The sequence below is a fragment of the Pelodiscus sinensis genome, chromosome 2, assembly GCF_049634645.1.
Source record: "Pelodiscus sinensis isolate JC-2024 chromosome 2, ASM4963464v1, whole genome shotgun sequence".
NCBI classification, from domain to species: domain Eukaryota; kingdom Metazoa; phylum Chordata; order Testudines; family Trionychidae; genus Pelodiscus; species Pelodiscus sinensis.
The window spans coordinates 192,347,314-192,367,371 of NC_134712.1; the positions used below are offsets into that span (position 1 = coordinate 192,347,314).

The 20,058-nt window shown below is 44.5% G+C and overlaps 1 protein-coding gene and 1 long non-coding RNA gene across 3 annotated transcripts in view; one reads left to right on the forward strand and one right to left on the reverse strand.

Moving 5' to 3' along the window:
- Nucleotides 1-7,475: 7,475 nt before the first annotated feature.
- LOC106731783 (uncharacterized) lies at nucleotides 7,476-19,074 on the reverse strand. The gene is made up of 5 exons (XR_012901963.1): nucleotides 18,938-19,074; nucleotides 18,151-18,218; nucleotides 15,643-15,872; nucleotides 14,173-14,351; nucleotides 7,476-11,796 (listed from the first exon to the last, which is right to left on the reverse strand). It is a non-coding gene; the product is annotated as an uncharacterized LOC106731783 (long non-coding RNA).
- The window catches only part of SATB1 (SATB homeobox 1), a 111,333-nt gene continuing 110,281 nt past the window's right edge, over nucleotides 19,007-20,058 (forward strand). Inside the window, exon 1 of one of the 2 annotated variants that reach the window (XM_075922093.1) lies at nucleotides 19,007-19,141. Coding sequence is in view for 1 of the 2 variants with exons in the window: in XM_075922097.1 (XP_075778212.1) it covers nucleotides 19,138-19,141 (4 nt within the window). In the remaining variant the exon portion in view is untranslated. The remainder of the gene's footprint in view (nucleotides 19,142-20,058) is intronic. The other variant, XM_075922097.1, reaches the window with a different exon arrangement.

Sequence of the window (20,058 nt, forward strand, 5' to 3'; positions counted from 1 at the left end):
TTGGGAAAATGCTGCCTGGGACAGACCTCAGAGATACAGACTAACTCTGGGTTCAAAGAGAGGCAGAGAGGCCAACCCTGTGAACCAGAGCTGCTGCATAGCTTGGACCCACATACTCACTACCTGTAGAGAATCTCCATTACAGCTGCAGTTCCTTCAAGCATGCCCATGCAAACAAGAGTCTGGGACTCTGAGTCCAGGGGTGTGCACGCTCTGGGGTGGGATAAATGTTGATAGTGCAAATGGCAGCTAGATAAGTTCATTTTACTTGTGTACTTTGTTAATTGATGTTATTCACTGTTAATTTGTTAAATCCTGTTTCTTTAAGTTAAGGTTGTTCATTCTAATGCAATCTATTAGATGTATATTATTTATGATTTGTAATTGTTGTTCTGGAGTTAAATCCAGTTTATTGCTGGAATAAGTTTATTCCTGGAGTACAGGGCCAGCCAGGTGGAGGCACCGCCATTATATGTTCTTTATGAGCAAGGGACTGCAGCAAAAGGGTGGATAAGGTTTCCCCAACTAAACAACATCACCACTGGGTTACTCAGGATCTCCTTTTATGTTAAAACCATCAGGTGCCCAGGCACACCTGTGAGTGTGACCTGCTCCTGAGTAACCCAGGGAGGAAAAAGGGGGTTACATACATATTAAATACTTAAAACAACACCCTGCACAATCCAGAAGCAAAGATTAGCAGAAGCAATCAGAACAGATGTTGCAAAATTTCAAGGAAATCTCTGTTCTATTGTGGGTTCAACCAGGATGCATCATTTGCATGTGCGATCCAACTGGTTTACTTTGTTCCCAACCTCTGTTTTGTCCTTCCTCATGACATAAAATTTTTTCAGGCAATAAAAAACTAGCGGTTTTTTTGCATGTATGTAACGATATCACTTACACATGTGGTTTAGCAAAGATAAATAAAATTAATTACTGTTAAAGTGTAGTGATATCTTTCTGCATAAAAAGAGAGGGATCTGCAGATTTTCCCTTATGATTTTAGCTCCATAATATGTGAGACCCTTGTACAATTGACCAAGTTTATGAATCCCACCAGCAGATATTATCATTTCCCTACTATGCTTCGGACATGACTGATGATACTAAAGATGGTAAACAATGTGGCTGGTGAAACAAAGGCTCCCTGGAACCAGTTAGCCAGCTCATAGGCACTGGCTTTCCATGGGGGGGAAAAAAAAGTGAGTGCACAGCACACACCAGTAGGGCTACCATATTTGTACTTTCAAAAAAAGAGGACACTCCTGAGAGGCAGTGTATCTGTATCAGTATCTACCAACTCACGTGTATTAATGTGTTATATAGTGAAGCCGTGTGTGTGTGTGTGTGTGTGTGTGTGTATATATATATATATATAAGCCCAATGTCTGTGACTCTGTAACGCTGAAACGCCGGCTATTCCCTCTGGGCAGCGCTGTTGCCTCCCACCGTGGCGCTCGGCTGACTTCTGCGCCACTCAGCTGGGCCGTCACGTGGGAGCAAGCTACATGGGGAGCGCGGACCCCAAATGGCCACTTAAGCCACTTGCTCCTGCGCAGTGGCCCGGCTGAGTGGTGCAGAAGTCAGCTGAGTGCCATGGCAGGAGGCAATAGCACCGCCCAGAGGGAACAGCCACGGGGCGGGGCCTGGACGAGCGTGCATCTCTGATGTCAGGAAAGGGCACCGGATTCAAAAGGAGGAAAGCGGAGCAGACACAGAGGATGCGGAGGAGACAGAGAGGAAAATGGAGGAGGCGGAGGACAGCGAGAGAGAGAGTGAGAGAGACACAGCAGGAGGAGGAGAAGAGAAACACAGAGTGAGAGGCGGGAGGTGGAGAAGAGAGAGAGGCAGAAGGCGGACAAGAGCTGAGAGAGAGAGAGAGCGAGGCAGTAGGAGGAGGAGAAGAGAGAAAGAGAGAGGCCGTTTGCATTGCTTGCTCCTGCTCAGCGGCACGACTGAGCAGCGCAGAAGTCAGCCGAGCGCCACGAAGGGGGGCGGGGCAGTGACGTACATGCCAATGGGGGGCCTGGACATGTGCATCCCCGACAGAGACAGAGGAGAGCGGCGAGATAGTGAGAGGCAAGAGGGAGAGAAGAGAAAGAGAGAGACGGAGAGAGAGGCAGAAGGCAGAGGAGAGCTGAGAGAGAGAGGGGGAGGCAGTAGGAAGAGGAGAGAGAGAAAAAAAGACATGGAGCGAGAGACGACCAACGTGGAAAAGAGACCTGAAAATCCCGTCTTATGACAGGCTAATTGGCTAGTGTGTATATATATATATATAGTATAGTATATAAATACATTAATTCTGTGTGAGTGTCCTCTTTTTTGAAAGTTCAAATATGGTAACCCTGCACACCAGCCACCTGCCAATAGGCCCGTCCCCTCCCTGCCATTCTACCATCATCCCATTCCTTCCCCCAAGCCTTGACCCTGCTCCACCCCGTCCTCCAAGTTCCCTCCACCATCAACATGAGCTGGGGATTACTGGAGGGGGTTTGATGTGGGGTGTCAGCGGGGGTCATCCCCCTCTCCCACACGCACCATGGTAGCAGGACCCAGAGAGACCCAGCAGCCTACTCTGCCATTTTCTCCCAGCCTGTCCCACTTGGCTTCACAATCAAGCTGAGCAGAGTGGGCTGGGCGAAGGTGACAGACAGAGCAGAGCAGGTGACTGGGTTGCTCCAGTTCCCATCACCACAGTGAGTGCGGTGGGGCCCAATCCTTGCTGCCACCACATCAGCTCACTCCAATTCCAGGTAATCCCTCTGGCCACCCTGGGACCCATCCATAGGATGGTTGAGGCAGCTGCTGCAGGCCTCCAAAGACACAGGGCCAGAGGCTGCTACTCTGAATCATCCTGTGGATGGGACGGCTCTGTCCACCAATCAGCTGTTTGGCAAGCCCCATCAATCAGTTCCTCCCTCCTCTCCCTCACGGACTCCCACCTGCTGCCAATCAACTGTTGGGTGCCAGGCAGGAATCACTGGGGGAAAAGGGCAGGAGGAGGAGTGGGAAGAGGCAGAGTAGAGGTGAGAAAAGGTGGGACAAGGGCAGAGCCTCAGGGGAGAGACTGTAGGCAGGAAGAGGCAGGGTGAGTGTGGGACTTTAGGGAAAGAGGCAGAGTGGTGATGGGCCTGGAGCTGAACAAGGAGAAGTACCGCCAGGGAAAGCAGAAAGTTGGCACTTGTGACCAACTGAATTTGGTAGTGGAGGGAGGCAAGTGTGGGGTTATGTGTTGCTGTTTATTTCCTTAACTTGCAGGTACTCTATAAAGAAGAACCCACCATGGGAGGAAAATGATATGTCACTAAACCATTGCTAACTCTTCCTCCTGCTGCACATGTGGGGTCCTCTCCCAGTTAGGCTGCCACCCAGGCACAGATCAGCTGGAAATGTGCTCTGCATATATTCCCACTGATGAAAGCCAGGCAAGGGGAGACCATTCTGTGTGAGCAGGGCCAGATTAAGGCATGGGCTAGCCGGGCAGCTGCCTGGGGCGCCAACCTATGGGGGGCACCTGATGGCAACTGTAAGCAGCTCCCAGTGGCACCCTGCAGCGGTTGCCTGGGGTGGGGGCTGCGTTAACCCCCACATCGCTAGCCAGCAGCACCCTTCCCCACGCGGCTGCAGAGACCTGCATGGCCAGGCTTGGTCCACCCCGGGCCACACACCAGTGGCAGTAGCCGGGCTGGGCTGGGCACATGCGTCCTGCTGCCGCCAGCTCCACGTGCCTTCCCCCATGCACCAGGCGGGGGTGGGGCCGCGCATGCGCCCTCTCCCAACCCGGAGCGCAATTAAACTGTCTGCCCGGGGCGCCAGAATGGCTCGGTCCAGCCCTGTGTGTGAGAGGCATGTGGATGGTGAAGTGCCTCAGAAATCAGGTTGAGAGAGCTGCAGGGGGATGTGTCTTATCTGCATAGCAGCTGGGAGCATGTGGTGTTGCAAACACTTTGGAGGACAGAGCCAAAAATCAAAGGGATCTGTATAAATTGGAGAACGGGGCTACAGAAAATCATCTAACACAAATGTAAGGTGCTACATTTTGGGAAGAAAAAAAAATCACATGCATGGAAGGTTAAATATCCTGGTAGCAGTACTACTGAAAAAGATCTGGCAGTTGTGGTAGTTTACAACCACAGCATGAGTCAGCAATGTGATGCTGTTACCAAAAAAGCAAATGCAATTTTAGGTTGCATTAACAGAGGTATAGCATGGGCATCACGGGAGGTGTTAGTACTCCTCTGTTCAGCACTGGTTAGGCCTCAACTAGCGTACTCTGTCCAATTTTGATCACCAATGTACAAGAAGGATCTAGAAAAACTGAAAAGGATCCAGAGGCAAGCAACAAAGATGATCAAAGGGCTAGACTGCAAGCCATGTGAGAAAAGGCTGAAAGAACTGGATATGTTTAATCTGGAAAAGATTAAGGGGAGCATGATAGTGGTCTTCAAATACTTGAAAGGCTGCCCTAATAAAGATGGAGGAAAGTTATTTTCTCTTGTCACAGTGGGTAGGACAAGAGGTTCAAAACACAGCATAGCAGATTTGTATTAATTCTCAGGAAAAAACTTCCTAACTGCAAGAAAAGAATAGATCGCCTAGGGAGGTCATGGAAACTCCTTCATTGGAGGTTTTCATAAAAGGGCTAGATGACAGTCTGTCCTGGATAGTTTAGACTCAATAAATCATATATCTCTAGTGGATCCTGGCAGTCCCTCCTAACACTGTGAGTCTGAGACTTCATTGATGCTCCATCAAATGAAAATACCTGCAGGATGTTAACCAAGTACAGGTGCTGCAGCAGTGCTAGAAGAGGAAGTGGCTTTTTTGCAAGGAGACTGATTGCTGACTACCTCAGGCAGCAGGCAATGCTCTACTCCCCAGCCTACTTCCCTACCCAAAGAGTTGAAGAGCCAACATGCCATACTGGCAACAGGAGATGAGGAGCAGACCTCAATGGCTGAGGACAAGGAGTCATTCACCTCCCAAAGCTAGGAGGTTATTACCCACTGCACTTGAGAGGAGCAGATGTTGGTGCTGGTGGTCAGAGACTAACTTATGAAGGGAAGAGGAAAGAGCACGATGAAGCAATTTTGGAACCATTAATGATTATCTCAGAATTCCTGAAGGATGATGGGTGAGGTCCCAGAAGACTGGAAAAGGCAAAACATAATACAGTCACTATATTTAAGGGGGAAAAAGAGGACCCAGATAATTATAAACCAAATAGCCTAACTTTTGATACCTGGATAGTGGTTCAAATTATAAACAATCAGTTTGTAATCACCTGGAGGATGATAGGATTATAATGAATATCCACAATAGATTTCAGAGGAAAAATCATGCCAAAGCAACCTAACATACTTCTTTGACAGGGTTACTGGACTAATGGATAAGGTGGAAGTAGTTTCCTTGAGTTTAGAAAGGAATTAACGTGACATTCTCATAAGCAAAAGAGAGAAATGTGGTCTAGAGTAAATTACTATGAAAGTGGGTGCACAACTTCTCAAACAGTGGAGACTGTGCTTATAAAATTTGCAGATGACACTAAGGTGGGTGGGGTTGCAAACATTTTGGAGGACAGTAGTAGAATTTAAAGACAAATTGGAGGATTGGTCTGGATTCAACAAGATGAAATTCAATAATGGTAAGAACAAAGTAGTTCACTTAGGAAGGAAAAATCAAACATACAAACACAAAATGGGAAATAACTGGCTAGGAGGTAGTACTGTGAAAAGAATCTCAGAGTTATAGTGGGTCACAAATTGAATCTGAGTTAACAATTTGATTCAATTGCAAAACAGGCTAATATCTTTCTGCACTGTATTAACAGGAGTGTTATTTGTAAGACATGGAGATATTTGCCCCATCCTACTCAGCACTAGGAAGGCCTGAGCTACAGGTAATGTTTTCAGTTCTAAGCTTCATACTTTAGGAAAGATGTAGACAAGTTGGAGAATCCAGAAGAAAGCAACAAACATGATTGGAAAACCTGAACTATGAGGAAAGTTTTAAAAAATGGGCATGCTTAGTCTTGATAAAAGAAGACTGAGTTGGGGCCTGATGATAGTCTTCAAATACATTAACACCTGTTATAAAGAAGATAGTGATCAATCATTCTGCATTTCCAATGATGGTGTGACAGGAACAACTTGCTTAACCTGGAGCAAGGGAGATTTAGGTTAGAAATTAGGGAGGAAACTTTCTAAGTATGAGGGTAGTTAAACTCTGGAATAAGCTTCCAAGGGAGGTTGTACAATCCCCAGTATTGGAGACTATTAAGAATGAACATATTCCTGTCAGGGATGGTAAATCCCACGTCAGTGAAAAGAACGCCATGAAAAAGAAGAAGGAGGCAGTCAATGAATCATAGAACTGAAAGGAAACTTGGGAGATCATCAAGTTCAGTCCCCTGCACTCATGGCAGGACCAAGCACCATCTAGAATTACTTGGTCCTCCTCAGTCCAGAGGGCTGTACTTAATGACTTTTTGAGGTCCTTTCTAGCCCTGTTTTTCTGTAATTATATGACTACCAATGCAATAGTTTGACTGCCTAGTTTTTAACATCTCACACTGCCATATTCATATTTGCCACTTCATTCTTGGTTATTGGACACACTGCTGATATTGGGTTAGCATAGTCAGCAGTTATGCTGCCTTCTTTTGTTACTCTAGTGCTTTCTAAGACTGAAAAATCTAATTATTTCAGCTCTAAAAATGATTCAACATCTATTGGCTTTTGATACTCTTCGCTGGTAGTCCAAACTAAAGCACTGTGTGAGACTTGGTGGCTTGTACTCAGAAAGGTTGGTAATGTAATATGGAATATTTTACATGCAAGTCACCAGGTCAAATAAGGCAGATATCATTAGTGGTTGACAGTTATTACTGTAAGACAACTGATCAGAGGCAGTTAGGTAGTGGGTTGGTGTTCATAATCCAATTACTACTGGACTAATATTCATATATAAATCCAATGCCACTTTTACAAGCAACAGGGAGTCTTGCTCAAAGGTTATCCATGGGTTGAATAGGCACAGAGACTGAAAGGTCTAACCCCATAGAATTGGTTCTTCTACAGTAGAGTTTAAAAGTGGCTCATTATAGGGAAGCTTGAACAGCTGTAATTTTGTTCAGTACCTTTCCTGTGAATTTAAAACATTGGTGGTCTTGGATAGCAATCTGAGATTTTCAAAAACTCCTAGATTTAAAAGAAAAAGAATTATTTTAAAAGAATAAAGCTTTGTGGAAGATTTTATTATTTTAGAAATTTACATAACTCTTTACTATGTGGTAATGTGAAACCCCAAGATGTCTTTACAGAACAGTACAAATAAAACACATGCACTGAGGAGCAGTGACTGCTGAATTCTGTTCTGTAGTATGAAATAAACATAGATGTTTACATCTACAGAACCAGTAACCATCTGATAAAAATAAAAAAATGCATAAATCTCAGGTTTCGCATAGCTCACTGTGCAGTTTGCTCCTGATCATTTGATGAGTTGGATGCAACAATTACAATAACCAGTCTCTTTCTAGAGAAGTAGCTCAACAACTTAGAACATGCAGGAATACTGCCAACTGATGAGATCTTAAAAAAGTTCATGCCCAGTACACTTGCCTCTCCTGAACTTCCAATGACTCTACCATACAAAGCTTTGGACCACATGGTTGGAAAAACAATTACTGAACACAGTTTTTCTTAACATTACTCTTTTAAAGCCTCACAGTTATGTTAGTTTAACATATGACATGATCACTGCAAATGCACCTAAGAAAATATATCTTAATTATTCCATCATAGTACTTTTCTGAGCCAGAGAACTTACTCAATAACAAACATTGCTTAACCTTACTTTTTAAAAGCAAATGAAACCCAATGTTGTAATTGTGCCATTTTAATGAATATAGAAGTCTGAATTGTACTGACACTGAAACACAAATGAAGCCGCTGATTACTATAATCATGGCAATGATTGCAAGACAGAAACTTCAGTTACAAGTGAGCATTGCAAGAAATGCACCCACTGGAACTTTCTCTTGTGCCACTAGGTTTTTCATAAGAAAAGAGTATAGTCTTTGAAGTAGAACAAAGAGCCCAAAAGGTTACATAGATCTACACTGTTTTAAAATGTGTTACTTTAAAAACCTGAAGATCCTGAGAAATCTGAGCTGCAGGACTTGCCAGTTTGTGAGAGATGTCACAACTGCCATGAACAAGGCATAGAGTATATATTCTAAGTCCTTCATTCCCTTTGTTTAGAGCAATTGTCTATACAGAAACCAGAAAATCTGCAGTTCATATTTCTCAGTTCATATGAAGGATGAATTCAAACTGTAACAGGTACAAAGAAGGGCCACTAGGTTGACCCGAGGAATGGAAAACCTGTCTTATGAAAGGAGACTCAGGGAGCTTGGCTTGTTTACCTTAACCAAAAGAAGACTGAGGCAAGATATGATTGCTCTCTTTAAATATATTAGAGGGATAAATACCAGGGAGGGAGAAGAATTATTTAAGCTTAATACCAATGTGGACACAAGAACAAATGGATATAAGCTAGCTAGTAAGAAGTTTAGATTTGAAATTAGATGAAGGTTTCTAACCATTAGAGGAGTGAAGTTCTGGAACGGCCTTCCAAGGGAAGTAGTGGGGGCAAAAGACCTATCTGGCTTCAAGATTAAGCTATGGGTTTATGAAGGGGATGGTTTGATGAGATTACATGATCTTGGTAACTAATTGACCTTTCATTATCAGTGGTAAATAGGCCAATGGAGGAATGATAGGAGTTACTATAGAGAACTTTTCCTGGGTGTCTGGCTGGTGGGTCTTGCCCACATACTCAGGTTTCAGCTGATAGCCATATTTGGGGTCGGGAAGGAATTTTCCTCCAGGATCGATTGGCAGAGGCCCTGGAGGTTTTTTGCCTGCCTCTATAGCATGGGGCACAGATCATAGGTGGAGGATTCTCTGTATCTTGGGGTCTTTAAACTAGTTGAAGGCTTCAATATCTGAGATATAGGTGAGAAGATTATTCCAGGAGAGAGTGGGTGAGATTCTGTGGCCTGCACTGTGCAGGGGGTCAGACTAGATGATTATAATGGTCCCTTCTGACCTTAAAGTCTATGAGTTGTTTGATTAACTATAGATGCTAATTACGGACAAAATCTGTATTCCAGTGCACGGCCAGAGCAGTCAGATAATTTGCTGGTGACAGTCCATGGGATTTGGAATATTCCATACTGCAGGATGCAAGGCAAAAGGGGAATGGCTATAATAGTCTTCTCCCTGTCCTAGCACTTCAGGTTGAGGGTGGGAGTAAGAGGAGTCCATAATAAACCCTTCCCCAAGATTCCTTTTTCACTCCCTGATATGTGCACAATGCTGCAAAGCACTGCAGACACCTTCAACAAGTTTATGTAGTCCGTGGTCCCTCTCCCTGGCTCAGCAGAACTAATCAGATGTGTTGTGGACAAGCCAAAACAGTACGCATAGGATGCAGTAGTTGCATTCTGAAAGCACTGCAATATTTCCCCCCTAGTTTTGGAAACCTATAAAACAAATTTTAAAAGTCAAGAAAACTGTGAACTTGGCTGTTTATAGGCTTTTGGTTCTATATCTGTTTTTTACTGAACCATATCTTTAGGCATGCCATCCACCTGTCCCAAACCAAAATGAGGGTATTGCTTTGCTAGCTCATCACAATACAGAATGTCAGCAAATCAAGAATTTTTATTTTAAATGTTTTACATTTTGGCCCACTCTCTGGTGCAGTTCTCAGAACACCGCTAAATACAATTGACAGTATAACACACATCAAATCAAGTACATTGTTTTTTCATGTATGAAAGGAACACAAAAATCATGTGGCATACATGAGCAGCATTTGCTACTGCCTTTTGACACTGCAGCCTTTTATAAATCACACTTAATTTTGTAAAGAACAGTTAATTGTTTAAAAATATTTATTTTTAGCAGGAAAACATGATTCTTTGACAAGCCAATAAATAACAAGTGCACAGGAAGTCTCTGTAGATACAGTCAAGTTGTTTAAGTTCAAATACACAAAATACCCAAACAGTTACACTGGCTAGGTGAAATACGTTTCTCACCAAGAGAAGATTGCTTTACACACACACTCATGTTCATATGCTTCATGAAGCCCAACTCTTGGCACAGAAAGAAACTAGTTGTAAGGATGGGTAGATGTCTCAAAAAAGGTGTTGGAGAGCTTAATGTGAATAACATTATTTTTCAATAAAGTTTCTAAAACTTAACAGAATGGTTACTAGCAAATATTAAACAAACTTCAGTGTACATATTATATGAACAAACAGATGTTGACTTTCAAGATTTAGTGACAAATATTGACTGAAACATCTTTGTACTCATCAAAATCTCTCATTTTTATTAATGTAGGAAAGTACCCATCATGTAGCCTCTGCATACCTAACAATATTTAAAATGTATATACTTAACTTGATCATTGTCATCACTGAGACTCATTTACTATTACACTACATACCATAACACTACATACCATAATTACATGTCCAGCTCAGCTTATGGTTCCATGAATTCAAGCAAATAGTTGGGAAGCAAGTTGTAAAATTAAGGACCCCTAAACTAAAAATGCCCTGACAATTAATGTATGCTATTCAATAAAATATCCTTCATATTGTTGAGTAAAATGTTTATTTTGACATTGATTAATTTCTTCCCACTGCCGGTCTTGCGAAGTACATTTGCTAGGCTCAGGCAAGTTTGATTTAAAACTTTGAATGATGAACATAGGCAATACATTGGTTCATCTTTATCAAAGAACTGTCCCTAAAGCCTAGTGGGGGTTCTCTAGCCAACTCCAAGCACAGCAGTGTTTTAGTGTTTAAGATGTCACCACTTATGGCATAGAGAGCCATTCACGTGCTTAGGACTTGGCATGTAAGTGAGAAAAAAGCTGAATTTCCAGTATTTCTTCTCCTCTTCCAAACCCAGTTATGAAATTCTAGTGACACACCTTGTGCCTTCTAGTTACATATTCAGACTAGTATTATCTAAATGAGTTTAAGTATCAGTTGAGAAATATATAAGTAGTTCTACAAACAGGGCTAGCAGAATCATGTGATTTAAAAAAAAATGCATAAATGTAAATCTGTATCTATTCCACATGACGTTAAGTTGAAAGGGAGGCCAGTCATTTAAGCAGCTAAGATAGATCAGGCACCAAGTGAAGAGACACAGACATATCAGCACAACTTAATCCATTTCTTTGATAAAAGATTCAAATTGACAGCAGGCCGAGGAGGCACTCAGAACAAACGAATAGGAGTTGAATGTGTTTTGTTTATGAACCTGCAGCAGGTGGATCTATCTTCTTTCAGCAGAAGATTGAAGAGGCAGTCTGCAAGATGCGACTGTCTTTCTAAGCAAATCAGAAGCATGTTCTGTAGTAGAGATGTTGACCAAAAGGAGGTTATTGTTTGGGGCTGTTGATGGACCAAGGAGATGTATAGAATCAAGGAAAGGAAATATGGTTCTCTTGGAAAAGAATGATTAGTGGAAACTAACACCATTTGGAAGAGGAATAACTAACCTCCTTATAGGAAAATGTTAGATCTCTCACTGAATGGGCTTTCCAGAGAGATATAATTCCAGTTGAGGTTAGTGTTCATCATCCCCACTTCAGAATAGCTGGTCCAATAAGATCACTCCAGCAGATTCCAGTATAGTAAAAGGACAACAGCAAAAGCTGAAATCCCAGTGAGAGTCACCTGAAGTCCCTTCCACTGATGCACTAGTAGGAAGGAAAAAAAATGCATGAGTTCTAATATTTAGTAGTTCATGTAGACCAGTCAGAGAAGGCTAAGCTATAGTAGATAACAATCCTTAGAACTGAACCTGTACTGTCCTGTTTATATGTTCAATACTCTTACTGGGAGTGGTCATTGTCTTACCACTTCATTAAGCTATCAAAACAGCTATGGATAAGTGTTGATATTGAATAATATGTTTGCACTAAGAGGTTTATGTGATGTTGCTTGGGTACTTCAGAGCAAGAAGCTGGGGATGTGGCAAGTCCAGGAGTCCAGGGCGCTCCCCCCCCCCCCCCTCCCCCGAGGCCAGCTAGGACCATCTGCCAGCTGCAACCTGAAGCCAACTCATGTCAGCAGGGATTGCACAGCCCTCCCCCCTGGCTGTTCCCTGGGGCCAGCCTAGGGCTGCACTGGCTGGCTGGTGATTGCTTTCAGGGGATGGAGTACTTGCTGCCCACACTACGGTCATTCTGGGATATAACTGTGCCCTAAGCTTGCTGCCCCGTGTCATTAGTAAGTATAGCTGTCCCTGCTATCGCACCCTTCCCTTTCCATTTGATGAGAAAGGATCACATTACACACACATCCCATTGTCTTGGCACAACCAAACCCTGACTTTGCTTTAAGTTACAAAAAGAAGCCATATACCAAATTTGGTGATCCTAGCTCTTACCATTTAGGAGGAGTTCTTGAACAAATGGACTCACAGATGTCTAGATGGACATACAGGTGCACACACTCTTAGATATATAGTACATTATTTCAGAAGTTCTAAACATGGTCAAAAAAGCCCAAGAGCAGCCATTTATTTTTAAGTATCAGAGGGGTAGCCGTTAGTCTGAATCTGCAAAAGCGGCGAGGAGTCCTATGGCACGTTATAGACTAACTGAAGTGTTGGAGCATAAGCTTTCGTGGGCAAAGACCCACTTCGTCAGATGCATGTAGTGGAAAGTATAAATATGCAGGCCAGAATCAGGCTGGAGATGACGAGGTGGATCCAATCAGGGAGGATGAGGCCCACTTCTAGTAGCTGATCTGGAGGTGTGAATTCCAAGAGAGGAGAAGCTGCTTTTGTAGTTAGCAAGCCAGTCACAGTCTTTCAAAGAGAAACTGCTGAGCTACAGTTCATCTTCAAGTTTGACACAATCAACTCTGGATTAAACAAAGACTGTGAATGGCTCGCTAACTACAAAAGCAGCTTCTGCTCTCTTGGAATTCACACCTCCAGATCAGCTACTAGAAGTGTGGGCCTCATCCTCCTTGACTGGATCCACCTCGTCATCTCCAGCCTGATTCTGGCCAGCATATTTATACTTTCCACTACATGCATCTGACGAAGTGGGTCTTTGCCCACGAAAGCTTATGCTCCAACACGTCAGTTAGTCTATAACGTGCCATAGGACTCCTCGCCGCATTTATTCTTAGATGCCAAAGGAAAAGCACAATGTGTTATTTTCAGTTTCTGGTATGCTGAGTTTAAATCAAATCACAGTGAGAGCAAGGAATCACAAAACAGATATCTTGAGCTAGTGTTTCTCTACTCTGGCCTCACTCGTACTTTAGGATCTGGGAAAAGAATCATATTTCTATTAGGCACAAATTGCTTGGGAATGATTCAAGCAATTCATTTGATTCAGGATCAGCTTGCACATTACTGAGGCTGTGTCTGCATGGGCAAGATTTTGCACAAAAGCAACTGCTTTTGCGCAAAATCTTGCTGCCTGTCTACACTGGCCGTGAGTATTTGCGCAAGAACACTGATGTTCTACTGTATGAAATCAGTGGTTCTTGCACAACTACTCTGACGCTCCCGCTCAGGGATAAGTCCTCTTGCGCAAGTGTTCTTGCGCAAGAGGCCAGTGTAGACAGGTAACATCAATATCTTGAGCACGAAAGCCCGATGGCTAAAATGGCTATCAGAGCTTTCTTGCGCAAGAGAGCGTCTACACTGGCACGGATGCTTTTGCACAAAAGCAAATCTTTTGCACAAAGGCACATGCCAGTATAGATGCTCTCTTGCGCAAATACTTTTAAGGGAAAAACTTTTTCGTTAAAAGTATTTGTGCAAAATCATGCCAGTGGAGACGCAGCCTGAGAGTTTTTCTTTGAGAGAAATTTGCTTAGCAGTACTATGGAGCGATGTTTGGACTTAAAATTATACTGAACATCTATAATGCTGGATAGCGTGGCCTTCTTTATAATCCAGAGTTCAACTTGTATCTTGAGTATACTTATAAATTAAGATATTTCTTATGACTTTTGATGGTCTCATTTCAGGATCCTGCCAGTGAAAAAATATTTTACTGCTCCCAAAATCTATGTGGATGCTAATAACCAGATGCTACTGTCAGACCAACCTTGATTGTATTTATATATCCCGTTAAGCAGCTGACAATGGCGTCTTCACTGAGGATCTGCTGGTTTCTCTTGCACATACAGACATCTGTAAATCAGTATGTCCTTCAGATTTATTATAGTAGAACCCCAAAATAGGGCATGTCTGACCAAAAATGGGTGGAGATGGCAAAAACAGTGTCTGACACAGGAAGAAATAGCAATATTTTTGTTAATGCCAGTTATCTTGAAAACTTTATACCCACAATTCCCTTTAGAAGTTTGGTCAATAGGAAACTCTGAATACTTATATATTTTTAATATCTATATGAAAAAAATCTAACACCCAGGAAGGGCTATCATATGGATTTGTGACACTCCCTGGAAGACTCTGAATCCATAAACTAATGAATGGATTAAGATAGGATTCATATGCCATTTTAATCTGTGGCAGATCATCTTATTCTAATAACATTCATGTTACTTAAACAGAACTGCTCCTGTTTCCCTAGCATCACTCTGACATTTCAAAAGATAAAATATAGCTCTCAACATTAGTAAACTGATAAATATATATGAACACTGACTTGCAGAGTCTCTTCTGAAACCTGCAGATTTCAGGGATGAGCAAGAGGAGAAGAACTTTCTGTTCATTCTTATATGAAAGCAAACAGAGAATGGACATTGCTTATACATACCGTGAGAGGAAATTTCTGTTTGTCAGTTAAATGAAAGTTATATTGTACACCTGCTTTTCAGGCATGCCATCTGTGCTCTGTCATACTGTAAAATAGTAGTATGATGGCACAGTCTCATCATGATAGCAGTCAAAAAGCATGTGATATGTTCTCGTTTCACTGATATGAAAGAAAGCTCTGTGAAACTCGCTGCGGACCTGTATGTTTTTCAGTGTTGTGAAACATTGTAAACATTTATGCTGAAAACATTGAAGGAGCCCTAACATATTATATATTTAAAGTCAATAGATACCTCTTGTTGCCTACAGATTAGCAACATTATGCTAGCCATAATATTGTACTGCAGTCAAAGGCCATTATATTGTTTAAAATAATCCAACATAGAGCAATCTTTCATTACAAGATCAAGTGTGCTTTGGATCATGTTTTCCCCACACCTGGGTCTTCTCTTTTCAGGTACAGGGAATCTCCGCTATATGTCCAAGGTATGTTGAGAAAAGTGGATGAGTAGACAAAGGACTTAAAGCAGGGAATTTTTTTCCCACGACTGACTTCTGTTTGCACAAATTGGTTTTTTTGTTTGTGAGATAGAAGAGCAGGGATCTAGAGGACTTGAAACAGAAGAGTTCCTACAAGAGTCAACAATGCTAGTGCAGAACCAACATATACCGGGGAGACTTATAGCAGGAATGCCCTGTAACAGAATCACTAAGGAACCCTTTCTGTATTTTGAACCCATATTGAAGAAACAAACAAAATACAGTCCAAAGAAAAACAAAACACAGTTCAACATACAGGGCAGCTTGTTTATTAACCATTTTCATGGCCCCGCATGGCCACATTTAAGGTTGAGATCCATGTTCTCGGAAGCGTAGGCTCTGGGAGAAATTCTATTTCATTTATTTCTGTAATTTTGATGTCAATTGTTTTCTTGTGTTCAGAGAGAACTCTCTGGTTATGGAATTTGGGTCCTGCTGCAAAAATCAGATATCACCATGTTTCTGGAAAAGGTGAGTAGTTGTCACCTGTGAAATAAAAAGATAAGCATTTTGTGAGGGGATCCACTCACCACCGTAGCGGGGGTCTGCCGTCTGCCTCCGGAATCAGCTCCTTCTGCTGGCAGAGTACCTTCCCTCTGGTGGGGGTTCCCCTCTTTCCTCCAGGCCGTGTCGTCCTCTTCACCACACTGCCCTTCGGCAGTGCCCAAGTCCGTCTCTGAGCCCCCCTTCCAGGGGTTGTTGTTTATCTACCGGGCCATTATGCAGGCCCTGCAGTCTGGGGGTTTGTTTGGCTAGAGCTCCCCAGCCCAGCCCAGCCCAGCCCAGCCCAGCCCTGCTCTAGCTCCAGCGAGCCTCCTGCTTCCCCAGCAGCCAGGCCCTCACTGACCTTCCTCCTGGGAGCTGCGGCCCAGGTTCTTATATAGCCCCCAGCTGGGCCCTCATCCCCTAATGCAGCCCCAGCTGGGGCTAAACTCCCCAGCCCTGCTTCAGGCTGGGGTTTGCCCTTAAAGGGCCAGTGCAGGGCGAACACCCTGTCACACTTTTACATTGCCTTTTGTTTTTATGCAAATATCTGTTTCTAAAACAACAAAAAGATTATATGCATATAACTCTAGAAATGTCTTGTAAAGTAATATTTTCCATGAATCATCTTTTGGTATTTAGGAGGCAGTGTTGTCTTTATACAGGATTAGGAGGAACCACTAACTCCTGAGTTCTAGACCCATCTCAATATCTAACTCAATGTGTGGCCTCAGGCAAATTGCTTAATCAATCTTCTTTCTTCCTTCTCCCACCTGTAAATTGGGGATAATATCACTTACTGAAATAGCTCACTGGGGAGTTGAGAATTAATTATTTATCATGACTTTGAAAAAGCGAAACACTATATTTTATTAAGAACCATTGACCAGCAAGTTAAAAGTGACTGATATAAGCAAAGCAAAATATTTGACAAGAGAAAATATGCCACACTCTGAATGCTAGGAGCTCATCTGGTAGGCAGCTCCAAGAAGTGTTTAAATGGACATGTGTGAAGGGTTCTTTGCTTCAACACGCTATTTTTCTGTAATGCCTAAAATTGTTAACAAGTCTAAAATTGTGTTGGGATAGCATAGTCACAGGCAGAGAAGTCTGAATATGCTTTAAAAAGCTAGATATTCTTAGATAGGAAGGCCAGAACTGGGCAGAGCCTTCAGCATTTCTATTTAACAAAAGCCAGAGTTTGATACTCTTGGAAAGGGAATGACATTACTTGAAGGCTCAGCTAGTAGGCCAAATTCATCCTTGTAACTCCACTGAAGTCACACCAGGGCTGATTTTGCCCCAACACGTCTTATAGGCATGGGAATGTCCTAAAAGAGTTCTCCCTGCTGGCAAGGTCAATATTATTCATTATTATTTTATTACTATCATGTGACATTTGGGCTTCAGAAATTCTCTGTGGATTAATAATTATTCAAAAATTGTGCCACAAAGGAGCAGCTTTTCATGCCAATAAACATAGTAGAATAGCAATGACTTATTAATGAACGGTGTATCAGCTTAACAATGTCAAGGTTTCTTATTTCAAAATGCATATAAAACTGTCTAGAGGATTTTCATTTGCTCTAGGAACTGAGATATCAAATCTGCTGAAGACTGAAGAATGTGACTGAATTGATATTCAGTATCCCTAATGTTCATAAGCTTCTAGAGGAAAAGAAACGAACAGTCTTGGCTTTCAGGAAAAACTGAATTCGCTGCCAGGTTCACTTTCCAGGAACTTTACTTACAAACTGTGCAGCAACTAAGGAAGGACTGCAAGTCTAAAGGCTCTCCAAGTGGTAATAACACTAATGAAGAAAAGTCAGAAATACAATTATTTAAGGGCACTTTTGGCAAGATAAAGCATGCTATGAAAAAACTACAGAATTAAGGACAGCTTCTAAAAAGCACAGAGACACAGAATAAGTAGCTCCAGCTAGTTACAAACTGACACCGTGCATGAGTCTGACAAGTGGAATGGTTGCAAAAACAAACACACATCCACACAAACTAAAAAATCCAACACCCCCCCTCCTCCTTTATCTAAAGTCAATACAAGTTGCCTGCTGTCATATTCAATACAGATTGCAGAGTCACTTCACCGTGCACACACTTTCCATTAACTTTATCTGCGCCAGCTTGTTCTTTCCCCACCCCGGGTCTCGGCGGCCGGGGCAGAGGATCGCGCACGCGGCCCATCTGGAAAGAGGGAGGGAGCCCTGAGCTTTCCCATCTTCTCCGGTCCCAATTGCGATCTGACCCTTAAAATATTGATCACCTTTGTCAGATCCTTTTCGGAAACTCCCCTGCTCGCTCATCCTTTCACTCGCACGAAGCCAGCAGCAGCTGACAGCCAAGCATGTGGGGGTATAAATATTGAAATAAATGAGTCGGAGGGAGGGGGGAGGGAAGGAAAAAGAGAGTGTGTGTGTACGCGCGTGGAGGGGGGGGTGATCGGTGCTCCTGTGAGGGGCGCTGCTCTCCAGGAGCGGATGGGAGGGAAGGGGGGGGGGGGAGGCAAGATAATAGCATTAAAAACAACAACCAGCAGCAGCCCAACAACAACAGTGATTAGCTCCTACCCATCGCACAGGGGCTGGGAGGGGATTATCTGTCTCTCACCTGACTTCCTCCTCCACCGCGAGCCGGGGGGAGGCAGAGACACGCGCGCACACAAACCACTCTCCCCAACTCAGCCCCAAAACACACCGGCCAGAAGAAGGGGACCGAGCAAGCGCCAGACGCACACCCGGCTCCCGCGGCTGCGGCTCCCGGCTCCGCTCTACGCCGGCGCTCAGCCTCTCCCCGCCCTAGCCCGGCTCTGCCGCCACCGCGCACCCGGGGAGGGCAGCAGCAGCAGCAGCAGCAGCCGCCGCGGCTCAGCTCGGCTCCGGCACAGGCGCGAGCAGCGTCCGCCAGGGGGAGAGAGGCAGCGAGACACGGCGCACGGGTGCGGAGCCTCCGGCCGAGCTCCGCTCGCTCGCTGGAGCCTGCGCCCGGCGTCCTTCCCCGCCCAAGGGCTCCAGAGAGAGGAAGCCGGGCACACGCCGGCCCCGCGCTGGTACCTTGCTGCCGACCCCGGCTGCTCCTGAGGAGCTGCTCGGCAACGGGGGCGGGCGGGCGTGCGTGGCTCCCCCCCTCCGCCTCTCCGTCCTCTAGACGCCCACTCCCGATGGGGGAACAGACAACTTGAACTTCAGCGCGATTAACTTCGCCGCCGCCTGGGAAGCTGAAGGTGTCGCCCAGCCTCGCCCGCGGCGCTCTCATGAGTGAGTAGGTCTCTTTTCCTCCTTCTCCGGTTTCCCGCCCCCCCCCAGCGCGCCTCGGGTCTTTTATTAAGTCACGTTGTGGGTCGGAGCACTGCTCGGGAGCGTGGAGGGGAAGCCCTTCCCGAGCCGGGCTCCACACACCTGCTGCCTTGGCAGGGCTGCGTGCCATAAACGCGGGGTGTGCGTGGGGGCGGGGGGAGTCTTGCCTCGGCTCCGGCTGCTGAACCCCTGCGGAGGGGCAGAGCCGAAGTCACTGGCCCGGTAGCCCCCTTCCCCTAAAGGCAAGTTCCCTGAAAGTTTGGCAAACTTCCCCCCACGTTCCCCTGAGAACGCGCTGGGCTCGGGAGGTGCCAGCCGCCTTGGCGACAGGTTGCCTGGGTTTGGCGCGCTGCGAAGATGCATTTGTTAAACGTGCGTGGGCTGGGTTGTGTTGAGGGGCACTTGGCCGACGTGTTTAACCTGAAACGCAAAGTTGTTGAAGACCGTGTGTTGCGAGGCTTCATGGGGGAAGGGGGAGGAGAGAGGCGGAAAAGATCAACTTTGGCAGTGATCTCTGAGAGGGGAAGGTTTCTCCTCGCAGCACGCGTCGTGGCAGCTGGCGTGTCAGTGACCTTAGTGGTGAGGAAGCACAGTAAGCCCAGGTACGCTATCTCTTCTCCTCTGCACCTCCTTCCCCTGGCGTTCTCCATTTCAGATCTGGTTTGGTCCATGAAGAGGCAGCGAAGGGCCCACAGGGGAACAGGCACTTAGACAATCCCCCCTAAGTTGGTAGTTTTAAGTACGTTAGCCAAAGCGTCCCACCGAGATACTGCCAAAGTTTAAAAGACCCCAGAGCCTCATTTGAAACGACGTTTTGCAATCTATATAAGGTTCATTTAGTTCAAAGGAAAATAATTCAAATCAAGTATTTTATACCT